At 39.1% G+C, this 23,497-nt stretch overlaps 1 protein-coding gene across 1 annotated transcript in view; it reads right to left on the bottom strand.

The window, feature by feature from the left end:
• LOC134745884 (sodium-dependent serotonin transporter) overlaps positions 1–20,663 on the bottom strand; it is a 53,754-nt gene extending 33,091 nt beyond the window's left edge. The window contains exons 1-2 of the mRNA XM_063679981.1: positions 20,539–20,663; positions 167–268 (exon numbers count right to left, since the gene is read on the bottom strand). Coding sequence (XP_063536051.1) covers positions 167–217 — 51 coding nt within the window. The 5' untranslated portion in view covers positions 218–268; positions 20,539–20,663. The remainder of the gene's footprint in view (positions 1–166; positions 269–20,538) is intronic.
• Positions 20,664–23,497: the final 2,834 nt, after the last annotated feature.

The raw sequence follows: 23,497 nt of genomic DNA, 5'->3' as shown, positions 1-23,497 counted from the left end.
CCAGAAGCGTCTAAAATGATTATTCTTCTTTATTCTATATTTCCCCCCTACTTGCCGTGGTGGTGGCGTCGTTAGGGGTGGTGGCGGGCGGGGGATCCGGCGGCATTTCGTCCGACTCATTGCCGGCGCAGCGCTCTGGTACCGAATGGTCCCGGACTACACTTACCGGGGTGGTGGCATCGTTGGGGGTGGTGGCGGGCGGGGGATCCGGCGGCATGTCGTCCGGCCCGTCGCCGGCGCAGCGCCGCTCCGGTGCCGGACTGTCCCCCTGTGACAACAACCAAACATAACATTAAATCAATAATTAAAACCATCAACCAGTCTCAACGACATAATTAAATCACGATTATTTGCATTTTAATCACAAAAGATTACATCTATAGTCAATCGCTAGTAGCTTTCTATTAGCCACCGATTCGATGGATGAGATACTAAAATATAGCTTCTGTGGAGGTAACGTAGCAGTAGGTATTCTGCGTCGTAGAGCTAGGTAACGTAAATAGCGATGCGTAGTGTAACACTTTCGTAGATTCTTGTGTTTCTGTTACAGTACAAAATACTCGACTTTGAGATTTGAGATTGATTCAGGGGTCTCTGTTTTGTAAAGTCATAAAATTTATATGCTTATGAATATGTTACGTAAGGACTGTAAAAACGTGCTGATATTAGAGAAAAGCTGACGGTTGAGAACCGTTCAGAAAGCCATTACCATTACATTCGTCGGCCCAATCTCCAAGGCCTTCCTGTTTGTGCTCGACTGTCAAGTGTCAACACAGCCGCGAGTACATACTACAGTCCACCCATTCACCGGGCATTTTTACTCCTTTCCCTGTTCCCTTTTATAAAATGACCCCTAAGCCCTTAGTAAATCTACGTACACTTGGTTCAAAAGTATACTGGTGTGATAAATCGCTGGGTGAGCGCCGTGAGTAACCAGGCTACAGTCAACACGTGGTTCTGTTTGACAAACAGACCGACAGATTGCCGGATAAATAAAAATAATGAACAGTGACCCACGCGGCCGCAGGGCACATTTACACAGAGGAACCACTAGATTTACCAGGTTATTTACAATTAACATGTGTATAGATCAACTGTAAATAATATACTAATTAGTAGGCTAATAAGTGCCTGGTGTCCCATAGCAACGAGTTAAGATCTCGCCCAAAGGCAGAAAGATTTTCCATTTATCAAAAACGATATCGCTTGAGGCATGAGGCGTGTGATCAAATACATAATGTATGTTGATCTTGCCCGCTCCTATCTTTTTACCTATCTATGCCTATGGTCGTAGGCAAGTAGGTACAGGCAGAGGGCAGGGCAGGGGAGGGCTGGTCGTAAAATTTCACATACAATGTATGCCCCTCTGCGGCCTCTGCGCCCCCTAGGCCTCCGGCGATATCAACTTGCCCCTCCCTAGTTCACTGGCTGGCTACGCCCTTGTCTATACCTACCTATATGCGACTGCATAAGAAGATAGTACGCGGAAAAATTGAATTCCACACGTTTATCACGACTTTTGTATTTCAAAATCCAGATTTGAAGGAAAATATTAAGCCGCGTAGAATTTGAAAATGGAATTTGGCATTTGATTTAAATTGATTATTTGATTTTACGGTTTTACTAACATGTTTCTAAACAATGTGTGATATATACATTGCGCGGCATGTATGGATGTATGGGGTGCGATGTGGTCTTACATGTCGTGCGTAGTGAATAAAAATACGTGAGTTATGACTCTGTTCATAAGTTTCTTGGCAGTTTAAATGTCTCATATTTAGTGGACAATTTGCTCAATGTAATCTGTTACAGGTTTAGTGGGGTTTGCTTGTTGCTTCGAGGAAATGGCGGGGAACGGCCAGATGTTGCTGACTGTACCGTGACCGAGTGAACGGCCAGAGATGGCGTCGCCGACTGTACGTGGTGGAACGAAGGCGAAGTTTGTATTCAGTAAATTCATGGTCTATGATGACTGTGATGCTTGGCGTTGGCCAAATCTTTAGATGTACGATATCTTTATTTTGTTTTCAGTTTAAAAATTGCATTTTAACTTCAACTGACGCATTCAAATAGGAGTAATGATTAGACATACATTTTATAATAATAATAAAGCATTTTATTACTTATGTAGATACCTTTTTTGTATTTCGTTTTTTTTTAAAGTAGATATGTAGTACCTATCTATTTTATTTGTTAGTAGCATCAGAATAAAATTAAGTTTAGTTTACGTTTGTTTGTACGCCCATTTACGTACGCCACTATATTTCTTCATATTATTAGGTAGGTACAGGTAGGTAGTAACTGTTGACACGATTTAATGTCGACCAATACAACAAAGGTTTGACTGATTCAATTCAAGTGATTCATCAGGACCTCCTCCTTCTTCCCTGGTTTTAAAATTGTAGTAATTATGCAGCTCACAGTTTTCGTAACTCGGATGTGAACTTTGATACTCGTAGACTCATTCCGCATAGCGGTGGGCAAAAAACAGTCACCGATCGACACGACGGGAAAGTTCCAATCGAAACTACACATTAACTTGTTTTTGTCCCCAAACACCATTTTAGGTACCTACATGTTTCTACTTATTTGTAAAATTATAAAGTGGGGAATTATTAGAGTGGATTATCCATTGCTATTGCAGCGGATTGTAGGTAGGTATAGGTATTAGGTACTCGTATGTATGTTGTATAGGTACATAGTTGTGAAGATACTTAGAGTTATTCCCTAGCTCACTTGCGTGCCCGTCTTCATTACGTTCTGTGGCCCTAGTGAAAAAGGGTACAAGTCTCGGGCAGCGCAGTTGTAAAGGGCATAAGTTCCACGTAACATGCACTTTTATACTTAAGATTCGCAAGACTTGTACCCTTTTTCACTAGGGCCGTAGGGCCACAGGTTTGTTTCTTGTGTTTATCTTCGCCGGCTCAGTTAATGGCCTAACCGGATCAATTACTGCTAATCCGACACTAAACCTCCTCACGTCTCTGAACGATCACTTAATGAACGTATCAAATAAACGCCTGCAAATCAAAACGTCTAGGCAAAGGATTTAATTAATTCCAAGTCACCTCCGTACACAGCATGATGTTAACTAAATACAAGCAAGTAAGTACTCAAAGTTAACAAACACATGGGATAATTAAAGAAGTAATTTTAATTGATTGTTTCTGAAAAACATGAGCCTGTCAGAATAACAGTATTAATGAATCCTAAAACGTCCACGAAAGCTGGTTGCGAATTAGTAGGTATTGACAATAACTACCTACAATTACTATCTTTACTATCATACCGAAAAAGGTGAGAATAAAAACTAAAGAATCTTTAACGTGCTTTGCATTACTTATATTCCGCAAAATTGTAAAGTAAATTTTCAGTTTTATTGAAATGATTGTATTTTGTTATGAGAACACTTAGGTTTCAAATGATCGGATAACATGGTACAGTTTATGGGCACTCGTCCTAAAGTAGGAATAACAGACCGACCGGCACGCGTCCCGCCGTTAAAGGTAGGGCTGAGCCCGCCACGGGACGCGGGACGCTACAGCGGGAAATAGAGCTTCTGTCTGTGTAGGGGGCCTAGTCAAGATGCCAATCGTACATCGACATACGCCAAACGAAAAGAAAAATGTATCGGGATGACAGAGGCTTGTTAATAGATATTAATGGCCACTATGACAGAACACGCAGGTACCTACAGTAGGTACCTAAACGCAACCATCTGAGGCACTCGGTACCAATTATGTATTTCATATATCATATATATATGTACTTGTTGTTAAGTGTTACTTTTTTGAAAAAATGCACAAAACTACATGTTTAGCTTGTGAGTGCAATTAGAGTAAGGATGTTTCACTTTGCGTTTCTGTACTAACAGACTACTACACACACTACACCACACACACACACACACACACACACACACACACACACACACACACACACACACACACACACACACACACACACACACACACACACACACACACACACACACACACACACACACACACACACACACACACACACACTACTAGAACACTAGTTAAGTCGAACTTTAGGAATACTTGAGTGCAGACATAAAATGGAATATGATTTAAAATTTCTATTAGGGAACCGATATGTTAATAAGGTTGGTCGCATGGTAGAGTAGTGTTGTAATACCTACTGATAATGTAGAACAAACGGCATTTTAACCTACATATAATAACAGCTTTCATGATGTATATTTGTGCTGTTGTTTTATTGTTAATTTTTGTAATAGTTTTTGGGCGTTAAGTATGTTGATTAACACATGTGTAATTATGGTCCCTCATGCCTCTGTGCCCGTCTCGCGTGTCACGTGTGCCGCCCTCGGCTCGCGCCGCGCAACAAAGATCGAGATTAAATGTTAAATGCAAAACATTTAGCGGCCTTTATGCCCTTTACGGCGCGAGCTATAGTCGATAAAATGGCCATTTGTCATTAATGCTAGCCCTGCCCTGAGCTAGCAGATTTAAAGAAAAGTCTAAGAAGGGCCGACAGACGGAATTCAGCAACTTACCACTTGGCAACTATCGAAGTGCAGATGGCATAGAATTGTCATACGGGTACACTACATAATTCCGAAAAATGCATGTTATGCCGAATTTCAGAATGCCGAATTTTATTAGGTACTTATTTCGATTTTTAAATGCTTGACCTATTGAAATTCCGACTGTCGTAATTACGAATGATAAAAATCACGAAGATTTATATTTACGAAAAGCCGGAAAGCCGAATTTTGTAAATTCCGAACCACATTATTCCGATTATAACAATTCCGATGGTGACAAACACCGAATTTAACAATAACGATTTTTGGAATCACGAATTCCGAATTGCCATTATTCCGAAATTTTAAATTCCGAACCACATAATTCCGATTATAACAATTCCGACAGTGAAAAACGCCGAATTTAACATTTACGATTTTTGAAATCTCCGAATTCCGAATTGCAATTATTCCGAATTGACGTTATTCCTATTTTAAATATCCCAATTTTTAAATTTCCGAATAACAATATTCTGAATTTATTGTTAAATACATGAAGGTACCTACGTCGTTAAAGTAAGCAGAAATGCCTTTTAACATTTCCAATTTTACATAATATGGACACTCACAAACACCATTTTTCTACACAATTATGAGCTTTAAACATTAGTAATAAGGTAGCCTTCAAATCCATATCATTTTGTCACACCCATTTTCTGTAAGCTAGTCCCTTCTGTGGAGGGTTGCAGTTCTAACCACACCTAAACCTACTTGTCTAGAAACAATTATTTTCAGTGGGGGTCGTCGTTCTAACCTAACCTACTTTTCTGGCGACAGTTCGTTTTTTTGAGGGTCGCAGTTCTAATCTAACGCACTTTTTAGCAACAATTCGTTATATTGAGGATCGTAGTTCTAACCTGACCTAACCCACTTTTCTGGCAACAGTTCGTTTACTTGGGTCGCAGTTCCAACCTAACGTAACCCACTTTTTTGGCAACAGTTCCTTATCTTGAGTCGCAGTTCTGCTGAATTTATTTATGCCGAATTTTTGTGCCAAAAATATTTTATGCCGAATTTTAGAATGCCGAATTTAACGTGATGCGGCACGACAGGCACCCGTAATAATTACGAAAACGAGTGTGACGTGAGTCTTCATTTGAATATCACGAATTTCAATTATCCGACCTTACAAAAGACCGAATTTCTGAATACCGAATTACTAAAACGAAACGTGTCTTCATTTCAATATCACGAATTTCATTTTTCCGACGTTACAAAAGACCGAATTTCTGAATTCCGAATTATTTTATTTCCGATCGGACAATGGTTTTTCGGAAATTAAGAATTCGGAAAACATTCTTTCGGAAAAGTGTTAAATCGGAACTTTAGCTTTCGGTCAAATGACAAGCGGATTTTAAATTTTCGGAAATAGCACATTCGTGATTTTCTTCCATCGTGTTTTTAAAAATCGTAATTTTGATATTTCGGACTTATAAAAATTCGGAAAAACATATTTCGGAATATTTCAGCATATTATAAGCATTGCAGTGTTATACCTACCAAAGCGCTTACATACTGGTCACAACAGATAACCTTTATTAAGATTAAAAATTAAAAAAAAAACATTATATAAACACATATTTCAATAGCAATATTCTATAATCAATTAATTAAATTCAATAATAATGTCTTATAATAAATAGGTACAAATATAAAATCTAGCATTAATTAATATAATTACCAACAATAATTAAAATCCTTACAAATGGGTCTCTATTGTTTGACATAAATATTGAAAGTCATAATGTAATGATTGTCATATTATCATTAGTCATAATTTGGTTTTTCTCAGAAACGCGTAACTTTTCAGGATTGCCATAAAACAAACTTAACCTAACCTATCTATAGGATAACTCGAGGAAAATCCTGAAAGTTAACGGTTTCAGAATTATGACTAATGATAATATGACAATCATTACATTATGACTTTCAATAATTATGTCAAACAAAAGGACCCCCCTTACAAATATATATTATAAATTACTGTTTAGATTAGGTAATAGGTATGTACGTAGTATATACGTAGTATTTCTAAGTAACCTCTGTTTACTCAGTAACAGAGAACAGTCTATTTCGCTCGAGATTTTGTTCAAAATATTTATTGCAGTGACCGTGACGTGAGTGACGTAAGTGACCAACGGTGCTCCAGCTAGTACGTTGGTACCTTATCTTGTATTACGGGTGAACGGGTTTGGAAGCGCATAGATAGGCTACCTATTGTTGCCTAACCTAGCTAAATACGTATACGTAAGCTACCTCTATATGTGTCTGTCTTTTACCTTTTCATGGCTAAAGCATTGCACCGATTTTGATGACATTTTGCGCGTGGAAAGCTGAAGCTGGATATAGGTATTTTTTATAAAACACCCGAGGGAAGGGAACCGAAATGACACAGACCGAATTCCACCTAGAGTTTATAATAAAAATGACACAGACCGAATTCCACCTAGAGTTTATAATAAAAATGACACAGACCGAATTCCACCTAGAGTTTATAATAAAAATGACACAGACCGAATTCCACCTAGAGTTTATAATAAAAATGACACAGACCGAATTCCACCTAGAGTTTATAATAAAAATGACACAGACCGAATTCCACCTAGAGTTTATAATAAAAATGACACAGACCGAATTCCACCTAGAGTTTATAATAAAATTTAGTAGTAGTAGTAAACACTTTATTGCACAAAACAAGTACATAACACAGAGTGAATACAGTCAATGTGTACAAAGGCGAACTTACCCCCTTTTAGATCCCTTAAGGGATCACTTCCAGCTAACCTTTAAGTAACTGAGAGAGGTACATACGAAATGGTGGAAATGGTGGTGAAATGTCTAGCAGGACATAAATACCTTCATTCAAAGCTTTTTATAATGCCTTGTCGAAGGAATGATCATTAAAATATAGCCAAATATTTCTTATTCTGACTTATTACTCAGATATTATATTAAAAATTTAAATCAAGCAACAAGGCCCACATTACAAATACCTTACAGACTAACATAATTATATACCCATCAAATACATTACATGTAAAAAGATGCAAGTCTCGCAACGCAATACTTCTACTACAAAAAAGTTTTGAGATGTAGTGTTATACCAAAGTCGGTTATTTTAGTCAGTGCCAGGGGGTGTTACAATCGCATCAATATTTGATATCTTTAATTTTTTATACGTATAATGACTTTTTTGACGCTTTTGGCTTGGCACCGACTTCAAACGTTTCAGTTACTGGCGCATATAAAACGGGATAATATTTTATTATACCCTTTTTGAAGTTGGTTTTGGTTTTTTTAAAGATTTATTTTATTTTTCCATTTTTGGTTTAAGTTTTTCATATGCATCATTCTGCATGCCTGGCCCAACTTTCATATCACTAAAAATTTCTGCGCTTCAAGTACGTATCAAGTTTCAAGGTCTGGATTTGAAGCTATCTAGATTTGAGGAGTTGGAACCTCATGGAAACATCATCAGAACTAGACCTTATTACAAATATTCCTTCAGAACTTACTTGCTTAAAAACATAACGAAGAGGACAAATTGTTACGGTTCAAAATCGTAACTTGGAACCAATCTCGTTTCGACACTCCTGGCGACATCTAGCGGCGAGATTAGGAATAGTGTTGAGTATATTAAAACGATAGTCGGGTCGAAGGCGTTTAACGCCATCTGTCGGGGTCTGATAACACCTTTGCATAAACCTGGCAACATTTACTGCAAGGCGTGTTCTCAGATGCTTCGATACATTATTTTAGGGTCTTGTTCTGGGAGTATAATTGAAAATAGCGCACACGGATTATTTTCCCATATATTCCATCGTCTTTCTCAAATTATTTTAGACTCATAGTTTGTCAATTGTTTGTTGTTGGTTTTAGTCTGTCTCATTTCAAACATAGACAGAGAGAATCATGCCGTCTTTGTCTTTCACTAGTACCGGCACCCGAAAGAAAGGGATGAATGATTTTTCCAGTTGTCACTGACTGACAGATTGGTTTGACCGACTATAAAGATAATTTCGATGGCCGAGTGTGAATTTTTTTGTCCTCTTGATATGGCAACTTAAATACGTGGGGACGTGGAAGGCGGACGGTGCTTCGTCACTTTTCGATTCGGCATGGCGTGAAGCGCGAGACATCGTCGATGGAGAGTCAATTCTGGTCGAGCGAGCAGCTCTAAAATGCAAATACACTTTGCAGCTTATAACCCGTAGCGAGCATACAACGTGGCAATGGCGTCCTTTCTTTTGAATTCCTTGTGAATGATTTTAACTTGGCTTCGGGTCAACATGTTAGAGGTTGATACCAACAATTTCATCAAGAGTCCGGCTTGAAAGCCGGTCCTTTCCCCGGGTCCTTCCTTTCGCCCCTGCACACCTGGCTTTGTCTTCTGGAACGTGCTGGCGCAGCCTGCCCTTGCAGTATTGTTCTTGTGACTCCGTGCTGTTCATCGCGGCTGTGGCGTACTGGTTAGAACAGCTGGCTGGATACGCAACGACGGTTTCGCTGCGTGTCATCGCGACTCCTGCCGTCTGCTGCGCGCCACTGGAGCGGCATGTAGCCGCAGTTCTGCTGCCTCTGTAGCAACACGTGTCTCAGGTGTGGTCAACTCTAATTTCTTTTAGTGATCTCTTAAGACTTAAATTAACCTAGCAAGGAACATATAATAGTGGCCTCTTAGATTTGATTTCAAGTGCAAAGTGCTAAGCGTGAAAACAGGACTTCATAGACTTTCTAACGTTTAACGTCTCATTATAGCATAGTTCACCCTAGCATAATTACCATAAGTATGTAAATTCTGTATCAGGCCTACTGCCCGTCATCTATTTATTTAAGGATTGTGATTAAATGTGTAACTGAGCTCAAACAATAGTTTATTTTATCTCATATTAATCCTCTTTTCTTTTGCACGCTTTGTGCGTGCTGGCGCCCAATCTTTCTTTAGCTTCATATATTTTATCTACTAGGAGATATCTTGGAAACTGCCAGACGTGTATTGTGATAGCAGCGTCGAGACCCACAACCCTGAGAGAACCTAAATAGAGTCTATAGCTTAATATACTGGTTACAATTGGCTACCCAACTGGTGGAGCGACGCTTTCGCTTCTTATAATGTTATCACAGTCGGTGGTTTCTAAGGAAATCTCTCTTAGCTATTTTTTGAGCTTGCTAATGCATGCACTTCGCACATCTTTACTTTTGAAACGCCACTTGCCCTGTTTGCTCGCCTACAACCTTACTTAATACTTTGACCTTCTACTTGTCTAACATAATATATAGAAAGATGTATTATTTATTACTTTTATTACTTTTACTGAAAACAAGAATCTGTATTTTTTGAAACTGTATAGAAAATTCTCTAAAATTTTGACTACTCTGTACTTAATTTTGTTTAAATTAATTACTTACTGTGTGTAAAATAGTCTTACATATAAATACTTACTGTTGGTTCAAGATGAACTCAATTTTCTATGTCAATGAATGTGAAAGAGACCACTATAATTTAAACAATTTTTTTTTTAAATGCACCAAGCGACTGCACTAAAATTAATTTATTTCTTCTTTCTTCAAATTTGTTGGTCGCTGGTAAAATTTCAGGTCTGCACAGATGTTGTTCGTGGTCCTACTTCACATCGTTGTCTCACCGCCATCTCTGGTTCAATTCGTTCAGGTCTACTCGCTGCTTGAAGGTCAAAGTTAGTTCGCTCCGTCTCATTCTAAATATTCTTATATTTATTCATTCATTGCTTTTATAGGTCTTGCAATTGAAGGCTAAAGCACTCTATTATTATTACTGATACTCATTGAAAGTGAAACTGCTTTTTTAAAATTCTACCATAAGAACTCTGTACTAAGCCGACAGCTGGTACCTATTCTCATTTCTCTAAACACTTCATACTTACATTTAGGAAACTTAATTTTTAAAAGTAACTTAATGCCGCCTTACTCATTCTTTCTTAGTAGTATTAATTTGCAACTACTATAGTTAGGTTTAAGAAACCTAATTTTTCTTTCCTATTAGAAGTGATGTTTATAAAGCAAAATGTCACTCAAGTTTCTCTGTGTTCTAAACGGGAACATAGTGTACTTAAGTCATATAGACAATACCTATTCTTACCCTGTAGGTATTATTTTATCTCATTTTGTTAAGTCTTATAGTTTTAGAATGTTTTTAGATAGCCAGCACACGAAGCATAGTTTTAATTTTCTCACATAGGTTACTAATGCATCAACAAATGCAAATTTATGCAATGTTCAACAAAGGAATATTGTCTAGGTATTTTCTCTGTTCTAAAATGAACGCTGTACTTTTGCCTCTCTGCAAAGTACGAATACCTACTCTTGTAAATACTAATTACTTTAAACACTTAGCTTAGGTCTATTACTTGATAACTTTGCTATCTAAATGTTTAATAAACATGGTTGAAAATAAAACAACAAAGCAAGTTATCTGGTTACTTTAATTGTTAGGATTACACACACAAATAGTTTGGCATAGTGCCCACTGTTTGAAAATACATATCTCGGACTTGACTTTTTAATTCACCATAACCTAATAAAGTGTCTTTGTTATGTTGAACTTCACACTGGATTTTTCTATGGTATATTGCAGGCAATGAAACTGTTGCTTCTTGACGTCGAGTTTTCGTTGTCGAGGAGGCTTGGCTATGATTTTGTCCTCTGGTGTTCAAGACATCAGCTGGTTTTCTGGATTTTGAGGTCGGTCTAGTGCTCATTAATAAAGTGATGATAAAAAGTGCTTTGTGTAGTGAAAATTGTGGTTGAAAAGTGCAGTTATGTGTTAATTCATGCTCCTCTGAGCATTGGATGGAATTTCGAGCCCATCTGGATCGAAATTTTGAATAACATGCTCTCATACAACCTACAATTTTCGATGACATTTGGCGCTTATGACCTTTTGGAATGGGAAGCTCCTACGTAGGACGGGGTGCGTTCCATTTCACGTGAAAAAACTTAATTCAGACTTGAAGTTTTATTTTTTTCTTGTGTTCTTTATTGTGGAAATTTATTTCATGGTGTGTTCTTACACACATTGACACTGGAAAAGGGGAGACTGGGGTAATTAGTGCCCATCTCTATTTAAAACTGACTTTCTCGTATGACTGAATTTTAATCTCTGTGTAGGTATGTTCTGCTTGTTGCACACTGCTCTTCTCCCTCTCTATGGACAGTGTATGGGGAAATTGCTTCCACTTCTGTTGGAACAAAATCCTGAGGGACATATACTCACGTGACTTAATGTCTTGGTAAAATGGTTACTTTGAATGCTTCTCTTTGTATCTCTGGAAGGGGACGGAAGTCTTCGGTGCATTTCTGCACATATGGTACAAAAGGGGAGAAGGGGGTAAAATGTATCACCGGTCTTGACACTTAAAATAAAAGTAAAAATTTGTGGTTTCTTTAACTAGGCGTTTATTTGACTGCTAAGTCGCGGTTTATCTACTTTCATGCATTGGATTTTCTCTCACTTACAATCCGTGCATGGGGAGTTCGTGTCATTCTGCTACACGTCTCCATGGAGTCGACAAGGATCGAAAATTTTGTTTTCTTCCTATCTGTACACCACGCTCTGGTGTTACAATAGTTTATTCTTAGCTTTTAGTGCTTGAGGAGTCGGCAAAGGTTGGACGTGCACCCCGCTCAGGTATCCTGTGCTCGCTGCATCACCAATCTTCATCGCTCACAAACTCACTTAGACTATAGTTTTTGCATGTGAGAGGTAAACATATTAAACTTCATTATTGGTGCTGCATATGCCTCATGGCAAAGCGGAAATAGGCAGTAAGGTATTTAAAAAAAAAATGTCAGTAAAAACATTTTTTTTTATCTAAGTTAGGTGGTAATGTTACGGTTCAAAATCGTAACTTGGAACCAATCTCGTTTCGACACTCCTGGCGACATCTAGCGGCGAGATTAGGAATAGTGTTGAGTATATTAAAACGATAGTCGGGTCGAAGGCGTTTAACGCCATCTGTCGGGGTCTGATAACACCTTTGCATAAACCTGGCAACATTTACTGCAAGGCGTGTTCTCAGATGCTTCGATACATTATTTTAGGGTCTTGTTCTGGGAGTATAATTGAAAATAGCGCACACGGATTATTTTCCCATATATTCCATCGTCTTTCTCAAATTATTTTAGACTCATAGTTTGTCAATTGTTTGTTGTTGGTTTTAGTCTGTCTCATTTCAAACATAGACAGAGAGAATCATGCCGTCTTTGTCTTTCACTAGTACCGGCACCCGAAAGAAAGGGATGAATGATTTTTCCAGTTGTCACTGACTGACAGATTGGTTTGACCGACTATAAAGATAATTTCGATGGCCGAGTGTGAATTTTTTTGTCCTCTTGATATGGCAACTTAAATACGTGGGGACGTGGAAGGCGGACGGTGCTTCGTCACTTTTCGATTCGGCATGGCGTGAAGCGCGAGACATCGTCGATGGAGAGTCAATTCTGGTCGAGCGAGCAGCTCTAAAATGCAAATACACTTTGCAGCTTATAACCCGTAGCGAGCATACAACGTGGCAATGGCGTCCTTTCTTTTGAATTCCTTGTGAATGATTTTAACTTGGCTTCGGGTCAACATGTTAGAGGTTGATACCAACAATTTCATCAAGAGTCCGGCTTGAAAGCCGGTCCTTTCCCCGGGTCCTTCCTTTCGCCCCTGCACACCTGGCTTTGTCTTCTGGAACGTGCTGGCGCAGCCTGCCCTTGCAGTATTGTTCTTGTGACTCCGTGCTGTTCATCGCGGCTGTGGCGTACTGGTTAGAACAGCTGGCTGGATACGCAACGACGGTTTCGCTGCGTGTCATCGCGACTCCTGCCGTCTGCTGCGCGCCACTGGAGCGGCATGTAGCCGCAGTTCTGCTGCCTCTGTAGCAACACGTGTCTCAGGTGTGGTCAACTCTAATTTCTTTTAGTGATCTCTTAAGACTTAAATTAACCTAGCAAGGAACATATAATAGTGGCCTCTTAGATTTGATTTCAAGTGCAAAGTGCTAAGCGTGAAAACAGGACTTCATAGACTTTCTAACGTTTAACGTCTCATTATAGCATAGTTCACCCTAGCATAATTACCATAAGTATGTAAATTCTGTATCAGGCCTACTGCCCGTCATCTATTTATTTAAGGATTGTGATTAAATGTGTAACTGAGCTCAAACAATAGTTTATTTTATCTCATATTAATCCTCTTTTCTTTTGCACGCTTTATGCGTGCTGGCGCCCAATCTTTCTTTAGCTTCATATATTTTATCTACTAGGAGATATCTTGGAAACTGCCAGACGTGTATTGTGATAGCAGCGTCGAGACCCACAACCCTGAGAGAACCTAAATAGAGTCTATAGCTTAATATACTGGTAACAAAATAGCCAAATGTGAAATATGCGTTGTTAGAGTTCCATTCTGGTCATACCTTATCAGCAGTTCCACTTCATCAAATGACACTGTTCCACACCAGTTGACACAAATAGGTAAAGAAATCAATCAGTTCAATATCTTAAGTGTAATTAAGACGGATTGGGAGAACTCTTTAAATTAATCGAATTAAATTAATCAAACAGAATATCGATGACTTGTTAATTTAAGAGAGTTGTTTAACTTTTGCAATCGATGTAAAAATAAATTAATTCGTGTTTGACTTCTAAAGATTGTGTAATGTTTCTAATATTCACTCAATATTTTATACCATTTCTAAAAAGAAGTAACTTATATAGTCGCCATCAGATATATCTGAGCGGACAACGTGTTCACAATATCTGAACACGCACTCTAACGCCCTGACAATAGAGGCGTGTTCAGATATTGTGAGCGCCTCGGCCGCTCCAATATATCTGATGGCGACTGTACATAACTAGAATGAACATTTTGAATTTTCAGTTTTAAAATTAATCTTAAATGTTAATATATTTTTTCCTTTTTTATTGTGGGACGTACCACACGTGGTCAAGATTATGAACCTCTATATGCAGATGTCGCTACGTCGCTAGTGACGTCGTCACAGTTGCAATGACTAAATTCGCGATCATTGACGGATGGTCAGCTGGAGCAATTGGTAACGCATTGGACCGGCAATCCAAGGATGTGGGTTCGAGTCCCACGTTGACCAGTTGATTGATCATCGTTGATTTTTTCATTGTTATTGACATCTGTATATACAGTTTATAGATTTTGAAATTCATAGTGAGATTTTCATATAAATGTTTCTTTAGTCATTTTTTACACTCATTCCCTGCTACGGTCGTAGCCGATAATTCAAAACATGTAAGTAATCTAATAAGACTTCATCTTTTTGCTCAAGTTTAGCTGTAACGCTTAAGACTTGTGTGTGAAATGCCCCAGTCAGCGGTCGAGATTGCCCGCGTGCCGCGTGCCGGCGCCGGCGCCGCGCCGGCCCGCCGCCCGGCTGCCGAGCGTGCCTCCGCTCCGGCGCGTACCGTACACCGTACACGAACATGTCAATGCTGTTAACTGGCAATTTGGAAACCTTAATATAATGACATAAGATCCATCGAAGGTCAGTTAAGAGTGTTGCTGTTAGTACCTTGCACATACACATCAGGCGGACCGTATGATTGTTTGCCACCAGCGTGGTACACAATATGCTCGTACAATCCAAGATGTTGCGCAAATGACTAGACATTCTCAAGATTACAGCATGTTTGAGCGTATTATATTGAGAATACTTGGTGCACTATTTTCTTTACGAGTATAGCCTCTTTCTGCATACTTATTATACCTACTAATTTATCGTTTTTCAAAGCTTAAGATCTAACGATTTGTCACCAACAACATACAACGATACTTGACGATGAAATATTTAAATTTTTATCTGTAATATTCTGTTAATGTGAAGTAAGAGTATATAATCGGATGCGGACAACACGGCTCTCCGGTCGGAAAGAAGTGTCCTTTGCTCACAATAAGAACTCCGGCCTTTTCGCGGACGAGCGCCGAAATATTCGAAACATTACATTAATCCCGCCTTGATTTGATATTTATTTGACTATACTCACAGTACGTCTCGTTCGTACATAAAGCATCTCTCTTGTTACCACGTTGTGACAATTACTTTGACTATTTAATTAAGAACAACTTATCTTGACCCACTTATTTATTTATTGTGCAAATCCTTCACTGAGATATTATGGAAATTGAAAGTATGGTAACATAGATCCATTTGAATTTTTAGAAATTTTAGGCGAATCTCGATGTTCGCCAAATTATTCGTAGCGACTCGTCGCATAATATGCCATCTCGCAGCAAGATTCCGTGCAGGGATTAAACATACGTAGGCACGTCGCTAGCGCTAGCGCTAGCGCTACCTGTGGCAGGTGTGGCAGTCTGGGGCATGCGAGCTTCGATTATCGCCGTCGCCCTGTTTGTCCGGCCGGACCTTGTTATCGAAGTTGGTTGGCGAGCACATCTAACTTGCACGTCTGCTATATTACCATGCAGCTGACCGAACACAAGCAGGCTATTACCTATAGCAGCACGCACCTTCGGATTGTACACTCATTTCATTTCGGGTATATTATATTTACCGCCACAGAATATTTTTGATAATTTTGCATTTAATAAAGTTAAAGAATATATAGGTTATTTAAAAAACTCTGTCTTTCATTGCCAGCGCTACGGTTGTTACGAGTAGGCATGCCGTAGGTATCTCAACTATATTTTCTCGCTGTGTGAAAAATTATTGGTACAAAATATGACTGGATTAATACAGAATGGCCCACAAATACGTCGATAAAAGTGTTTACTGTGCGGCATATTGTTGATAAACACGAACTTCTGAATTAATATAAGTAGTACAATCACCAATTACAGTCCACTGGCTTTACGCCACATTTTCATTTTCTTTATCCGCGTTGTGTATCAAACCTAAAGGAGAATATTTTGAAAATAATGCGTTTTGTTTTAGTTAAATGATTGTAGTTTTATTTTTTAATATAATTTTCTTAAAGACGTGTAAGTATGTAAGTCATAAAAGTATTCCTGACTAAAAATGTGATAACATATTTTTGGGCCAGCCTGTAAAGTTTTCCATGAAATTTTGAAATAGTAGGTACATTACGAAACAAGTGCGAAAAGTAGGGAATTCGCAACAAGTGGCAATGAATTAAAACACGACCGAAGGAAGTAGATACTCCTTACTGAGCGATATTAGTTATACTCAGAATTTGAATGAATAATATGACGTTTACAAGCGTGTACCTATATATGTAAATATTGTACCTTTCTAATTATTTTTGATGGTTTATAATGCTAATTTGTTAATACTTTCGATACATTCGCAATTTTCACGATGTTTAAGAGTTCTTTTAGTTATGAATATCACTGCAGTAAATAACTGTACCTGTTCACAGCTGATTTTTAGTGATAAACCTAATATCTTCTTACATCTTACACCCAATTTAGTCGGTTGTCTCTGTTTTCACAGCCGATGCATAAGAAAAATTAATTTGCATACTTTTTCTTACATTTCTAGGCCCAAACTTCTAGATAATCTTTAATTCCTGATTACGATTAAACAAAAAACTATCGGCCGAGTGCGGGTTCCGTACCATTACGCAAAAAAGGGCAAAAAAAACACGTTTGTTGTATGGGAGCCCCACTTTAATATTTATTTTATTCTGTTTTTAGTATTTGTTGTTATAGCGGCAAAAGAAATACATCATCTGTGAAAATTTTAACTGTCTAGCTATCACGGTTCATGAGATATAGCCTGGTGACAGACAGACAGACGGACAGAGGAAAGCGGAGTCTTTAGTAATAGGGTCCCGTTTTTACCCTTTGGATACGGAACCCAAAAAACAAATTTAATTTGTGGTTTTAAACTAAAGCAAGAGAATGGTTGCAATTAATGGTGGTAACAATTAAAACGGGTAACAAAAAACAGGAAAGGTCCCTTTGAGCTCGGCGAGCGGCGAGGGTAGAGGGGAAGGGGGGCAGGGTCACATGCCACGCATACTTGCTAAGTTCACTCACTAGTTGTTTCCTTTACCAAATGAAATGGCGAGACTTCAATTCAAACATATGTTTTGGTTTGTTGTTGAATTAAAGTTTTTTAGGGTTCCAGCGGCGGAACGTTGGAAACTGAAAACATTCGCGCCACAGTTCATTTGATATAGCCAAGAAAATTAGGAATTTTAATGTATTACAGTGTTACTGGATATTGAATTAGGCCTAACTTCTAGTTTTGACATATTGCCAAAAGCGGTCCTGAGGTTTTGAGTTGTACTACATATACCTAAGATTGGTAGGCAAATTGCCAATGCTCTAGACCTTAAGTAACAAAAAATAAGACTTTGACAAATTAGAGCATAAATCTCGGTATGACCTAACTAATTAGGTACTGTACGGGGAAATACCATTTCCGTTAAAGAATAGAATAGAATAACATTTATTTGTATAACACAAGTCAAGATTTAATAAATAAATAAATATTAGAGGACATCATACACAAATCATAGTTGATTTGTGTAAGATGTCCTCTAATATTTAGAATATAATCAAATCAATCAATCAATCAAATTTGTACACACATTTTGAAAAGCATTAAAGATGCAATTAAGTTCAGGCCCTGTTCCGAACGCAGCTGAGCACTGAGCGGACGGCGCGGCGCGGGCGCGGCGCGGCGGCCGTGCGCCGTGCGTGCCCGGGATCCGGGATGGCGGCTATCATTATTATTAAATTGTAATTTTTAACAAAAAAAGTAGGTAATCGATGAGTTCCATCAAAAATAAAATTACGCATTTTTAGAAGTAATTTTTATTTTTGTCAAAAATTGTTACAAAACACTGATTTAAACTTTCACGATTTTTACTCATTATTACGAAACGTCGGAGGTAAATTTAAAACTATTTTACGCGATTAAGTCCCGTGGAGATAAATAATAATTGTTACAAATTTTTAATGATGCGTTTAAGACCTATGTTCTTGAATCATCTTTAGAATCGATAAAGTTACAAGATAAAGGTATCAAGATTGCTGTTCATATTTTTGGCAATCGTAGTATATGATTTAGAAAATTGGCCAAGCCCGAGGTCACGACCCCGTGATAAGTGTTCCGTCCGTACCATCGTGCGCATCGTTATGATCGGTTAAATTTTAGGCATTTGCCTGACTAGAGGTAGCCGCTAAAAAAATCAAACACAATGCAAGGCCTTATTATAGGCCTCTGGCCTATATGTAGAAGCTTTAAAGCTCTACTATCATTTACAGCATTATTCGATCTAGACACGATCTAGATTATGATTATAACTTTCCACTGCCGTTCACTCATTGAATCCCCTACCTTGGATAGGTTCGTTTGTTATCCCGTGTTACTTTGGGCTTTGTAGACTGGTTGCCAAATTCTTCACCCTCATTGACACCACCAACTCACATTAATAAAAATTGTTGTTAACGGTCTATTTGGTTTATGAAAGCATAAAGTAGTCCATCGATCGGTTCAATTTTTTGCAAGCTTTCTAATGGTACCCCACACGTTTCTTACAAATAAGATTTATAAATTCAGCTTACCCCTCTCAACGCCTTAAATTTCCCCCTAAATAAAAAATAAATAAATAATGGTGGTAATTGCTATAACTTTTCCAAATTTTAGCTAACTACTACGTCAAACAGTCCCTGAGAAAAACGCATTTAACCGATTTGCAAGACCTAAGTGAATCCCATAAGTGTTCAAAACAAAGTTTTCTACGGAACACTAAAAAGCACTATTTTTTTAAACAACCTACTGCACCTTAAAGCACACCGAGCACTTGTAACATGTGTCTGTCAGTGTTTGAGGTGTGGTGTGACCAGGGCCGGATCTAGGGTAGAGCGAGTGGAGCGGCCGCTCTATAGGCGCCGAATGGCAAGGGGGGCGCCAAAATGGCAAATGAGAAAAAAAAGGGTAAAAAGCTTTAACGAAGGACGCCAAAACCCCATTTCGCTTTACCCTGATCAAGGACTCGGGCCGGCACTGGGTATGACCACCTCCATCAGCGGGTGCTCATCCAGCCGCTCGCTCGCCGTCGCCGAGCACAGGCGAGGGCGGGGCCAATGCTAAACTAAACCAGTTTGTGTTACGAGTAGGTATCATGTCATACCTAAATAATCATAACTAAAAATATTCATAATAACTATTTATTACTATGTACTTACATTAAACTTGAAGTTAAAACATTTTTATTTGAACTTTTGTGTTTGTTTTAAGTTTGGATCTAGTTCCTTACTTATGATTTGATTTAGTGAGAGATCTAGATTTGACTGATCCTTTTCTATAAAAACAATAAATAGAAAATAAAATTAACATCGACAACCTTTTATCTTTTACATCATGGTAAGGCGTTGAGACTTTAGTATAACAGACGCTGCTACGGATGACGGGCTACGGGCTACGGCGTAGCAACCGCAGCAAAAAAAATTGCGTAGCGTAGCGTATTGAAAATTTTGAAAGTTTTAACTAAGTATACCGTTCAGAAATTTGTGAGCTCCTTGAAACTATGCTATATCTGATAGAGATTTTACAAATCCTAATGAAATGAAGTAAGGCAGGTTCCACTAAATCTCGGCTAAGACTTAACTAGTCGCGTTGAAAGTTTCACACAACCAGTCTGTCATGAGTTAGTAATTAATTACAGTCTCCATACTTCTCTATCTTAGTCTTGGAGACTTCACACACAACTTCAAATTATTTTAAACTTACCGTTCCTATCTTGCACCAAAAACGTGATACTTAAAATGTGAATTGAAATTTCATAATTATAACACCATTTCATTAAAAATTAACAAAACGTGACGTCGTTTCCTAAAAAAAATATTCTTCCTAACAACAAATTTCAAAAATGTCGAGGAAAAGTTTAACAAGACTTTTAAACTTGTTGCAAACTTTTAGAATAAATTCTTTAACAACTTTTTTTCCTAATCTCAAATACGGTAAAGTTAGTGTAGTCACCTTCGCCTTGAGCAGCCGTCAGCGCTCCGGCGACAGCAGTCGCATGTCGAACCTCAGCAGCTGCGACATGGCGGCAGCGGCGGCGGCGGCGGCGGCGGCGTGGCGTGCGTGCGGCTGGCGGCGCGTCCGCGGCGGAACTGCAGCCCGCGGCGGCGGCGGCGGCGGCGGCGGCGGCGCCCGCGCGCGCGGTGGGCCTGGGCGGCGCTCTCACGGCCACGCCTCCGACAACTAGTTGAAAGCTTTTGTTTTTCAGCCTAAAGGAGGGTGCAGATGAGGAATTTTTTTGAGCGGAGTTTGAACGAATAGAGGGAATTTTGGTGTTGATAAGGAGAATGCGACAATGATTTGTTATCAGATGTAAGTTTGCAACTTACGAGGAGGTAGATACGTTTGTTTAACTTACTTTAAAGGGGCCCACTGACTATCAGTCCGCCGGATGATATCGGCCTGTCAGTTAGAACAAAAATTTGACAGTTCCGAACAACTGACAGGCCGGTGTCGTTCGGTGGACTGATAGTCAGTGGGCCCCTTTAGACGGAGTCGGTCATTTTCTTAGAAGGTCACTTTCGAGTTCCGTTCTGAGGACGTTACTTTCTTAGCACGTCACTTTTTGAGTACGTCTTTTTCTATGTACCTAAGTGATATTTATTACATGTTGAATGTTGAGTTGTATTGCAATAGCTTATGAGCTTTTACATCTTTAGCATTTATGTGCCACATTTATTATTACTCACAACGACGGGATTTAATCGCGTAAAATAAGTTTTAAATTTACCCCCGACGTTTCGAGGACGGCGTTGTCCCCGTGGTCTCGGAGAAGACTGGCTCAAGTTGACATCAACATCTTCTAGGCGCGTGAGTTTTTCGAACTACCCGCACTTGGTCTTGATGTTTATTAACTTGAACGTTTTGCGCACTAGGGATGCTACCGGGTCGACACACAACACTCAAAATATTCTATTTTTCAACTTTCGATATTTGTTTTCGCTTACACTTACTAATGACTGGGTTCCATGTGGATGAGATCTTAAAACCTTCGTCTCGATTGAAATTTCTATGTTTTTTGATTTCAATGGCTTCATGGATTTTCTGCTATAAAACCCACGATCTATAGAAAGTATTCTAGGGTTGTGAAGCTCAATCCAGTGGTTTGGCCCTGACTCTAGTAGATGCCAACGGCAGACTTGTTCACCTGACGATTCTTGACAGCTGCGATATGCTCCTTTACTCGCTCCGCAATTGAATGGTACGTTTCGTTTCCCCGATGTAGGAGCTACCACACAACTGCAATCGATCTTATAAACGCCAGATGACTGGAACGGGATAACGTCCTTCGGCGACCTCAGGTTTCCTGTAATTTTGGATAAAGGAGCTGTCGTTGTGAATAATAATGAGTAAAAATCGTGAAAGTTTAAATCAGTGCCATGGTGCAGTGGTTTTATGCTAATAACACTCATACCTGATATATTACTGTATAATTTAACGAGTTGAATTTATTGATTTTTAGTTTAAAATACGTTAATAAATTACGACCAGCACACTGTTTGACACACATTAATCATACAACTGTCAAGAACAGTGACTGTTGCTACACAATAATTATACAATATAAAAGGCACCCATTGCATTGCTCTCTATTAAATGTTATTTTTTGTGCAAATAAACGAATAGTTCCGTAGTCGTGCACCTCGCGCTAGTCGGAGCGTCGCGGGTCACGCGCGCGGCGCGGCGGCACGCCCGGCCCGGCCCGCCCGCTGTGCTCTCGCCAGATTTGACCAATCACCCCCTCCATCCCCACCTGTTGCCTGAACTGCTAACTATGCATGATCGAGGCAGTAATCATGCTACCATTGCAATGTAATACTATACTTGTAGTAGCATACCTCTCGACACCCCTGAGCCGCTCACGCCGGTGTTGCGTCTGGCCGTCTGTACGATGGCGCATCGGGTGCCCATTTAACGAGTGGCGAGTCACCGCCTGCCTCGATAACCTGTGCATGCAATGTTATGGCAGGGGTCCGGACTTCTTTGCAATAGCCCGGTCTTTTTTCTACCCAAACTTAAACCATAGACCAGTACTCTGTCCATATTCTCTACAATAGCTTCCAATGCCTGCTGAAACCGGTTCACGGATATCTAATATGATGTACCCGTGAATGGGTTCCAGCAGGCGTTCTACATTAGGGTTATTCTAGTATAGATGCCCCAGTGGGATAGCCTCTATTTTAACTAGCAGAACTGTGGGAATAAAACTTTACTACATAATAGCAAGCACTCCCCCTGCAAGGCTCAGGGCCGCTGTTAACATGACCGCGAGCGCACGCGTTTCCTCAGTGAATGCCAAAACATTCCGCGCCTAGGCTTCGAAGTGCGTCAGAATAATATTCATAAGTATTTGTTTTCCAATAACTTAATATTGACTCGCTTTATGATTCCTGTTTTTAGGGTTCCGTAGCCAAATGGCAAAAACCGGAACCCTTATAGATTCGTCATGTCTGTCTGTCTGTCTGTCCGTCCGTCCGTATGTCACAGCCACTTTTAGAAGATTTACAAGTCCACTATTGAAAAAAATATTCGCTCCCGAAACTATTAATACAAACTTTTCAAAAACGGTGTAAGTAATCAACCACCACTTTTTACCAAGTTTCAAGTTCCTAGTTTAAAAGAAAATTTGTACCATATATAAACTTACATCCCCTTTTTAACCCCTTTAGGGGTTGAATTTTTAAGAACGTTGAAATAACTTTTTTGGAATCTTATACAATGCCCTTCTAAGAAGTTTCAAAGCATTTGTAATAGATTCACTTTGAACCCCTTTTTAACCCTTTTAGGGGATGAATATTTAAAAACGCTTAAATTACTTTTCTTGTATTCTAATAATATATGCCTTTATACAAAGATTCAATTCCCGCACTCAAAAAAATATTTGATCTCCATACAAACTTTCAACCCCATTTTT

Source organism: Cydia strobilella, chromosome 12 (assembly GCF_947568885.1).
Source record: "Cydia strobilella chromosome 12, ilCydStro3.1, whole genome shotgun sequence".
NCBI classification, from domain to species: Eukaryota; Metazoa; Arthropoda; class Insecta; order Lepidoptera; family Tortricidae; genus Cydia; species Cydia strobilella.
The sequence above is the reverse complement of the archived record's forward strand: the minus strand, read 5'-3'. Positions and strand labels throughout refer to the sequence as shown.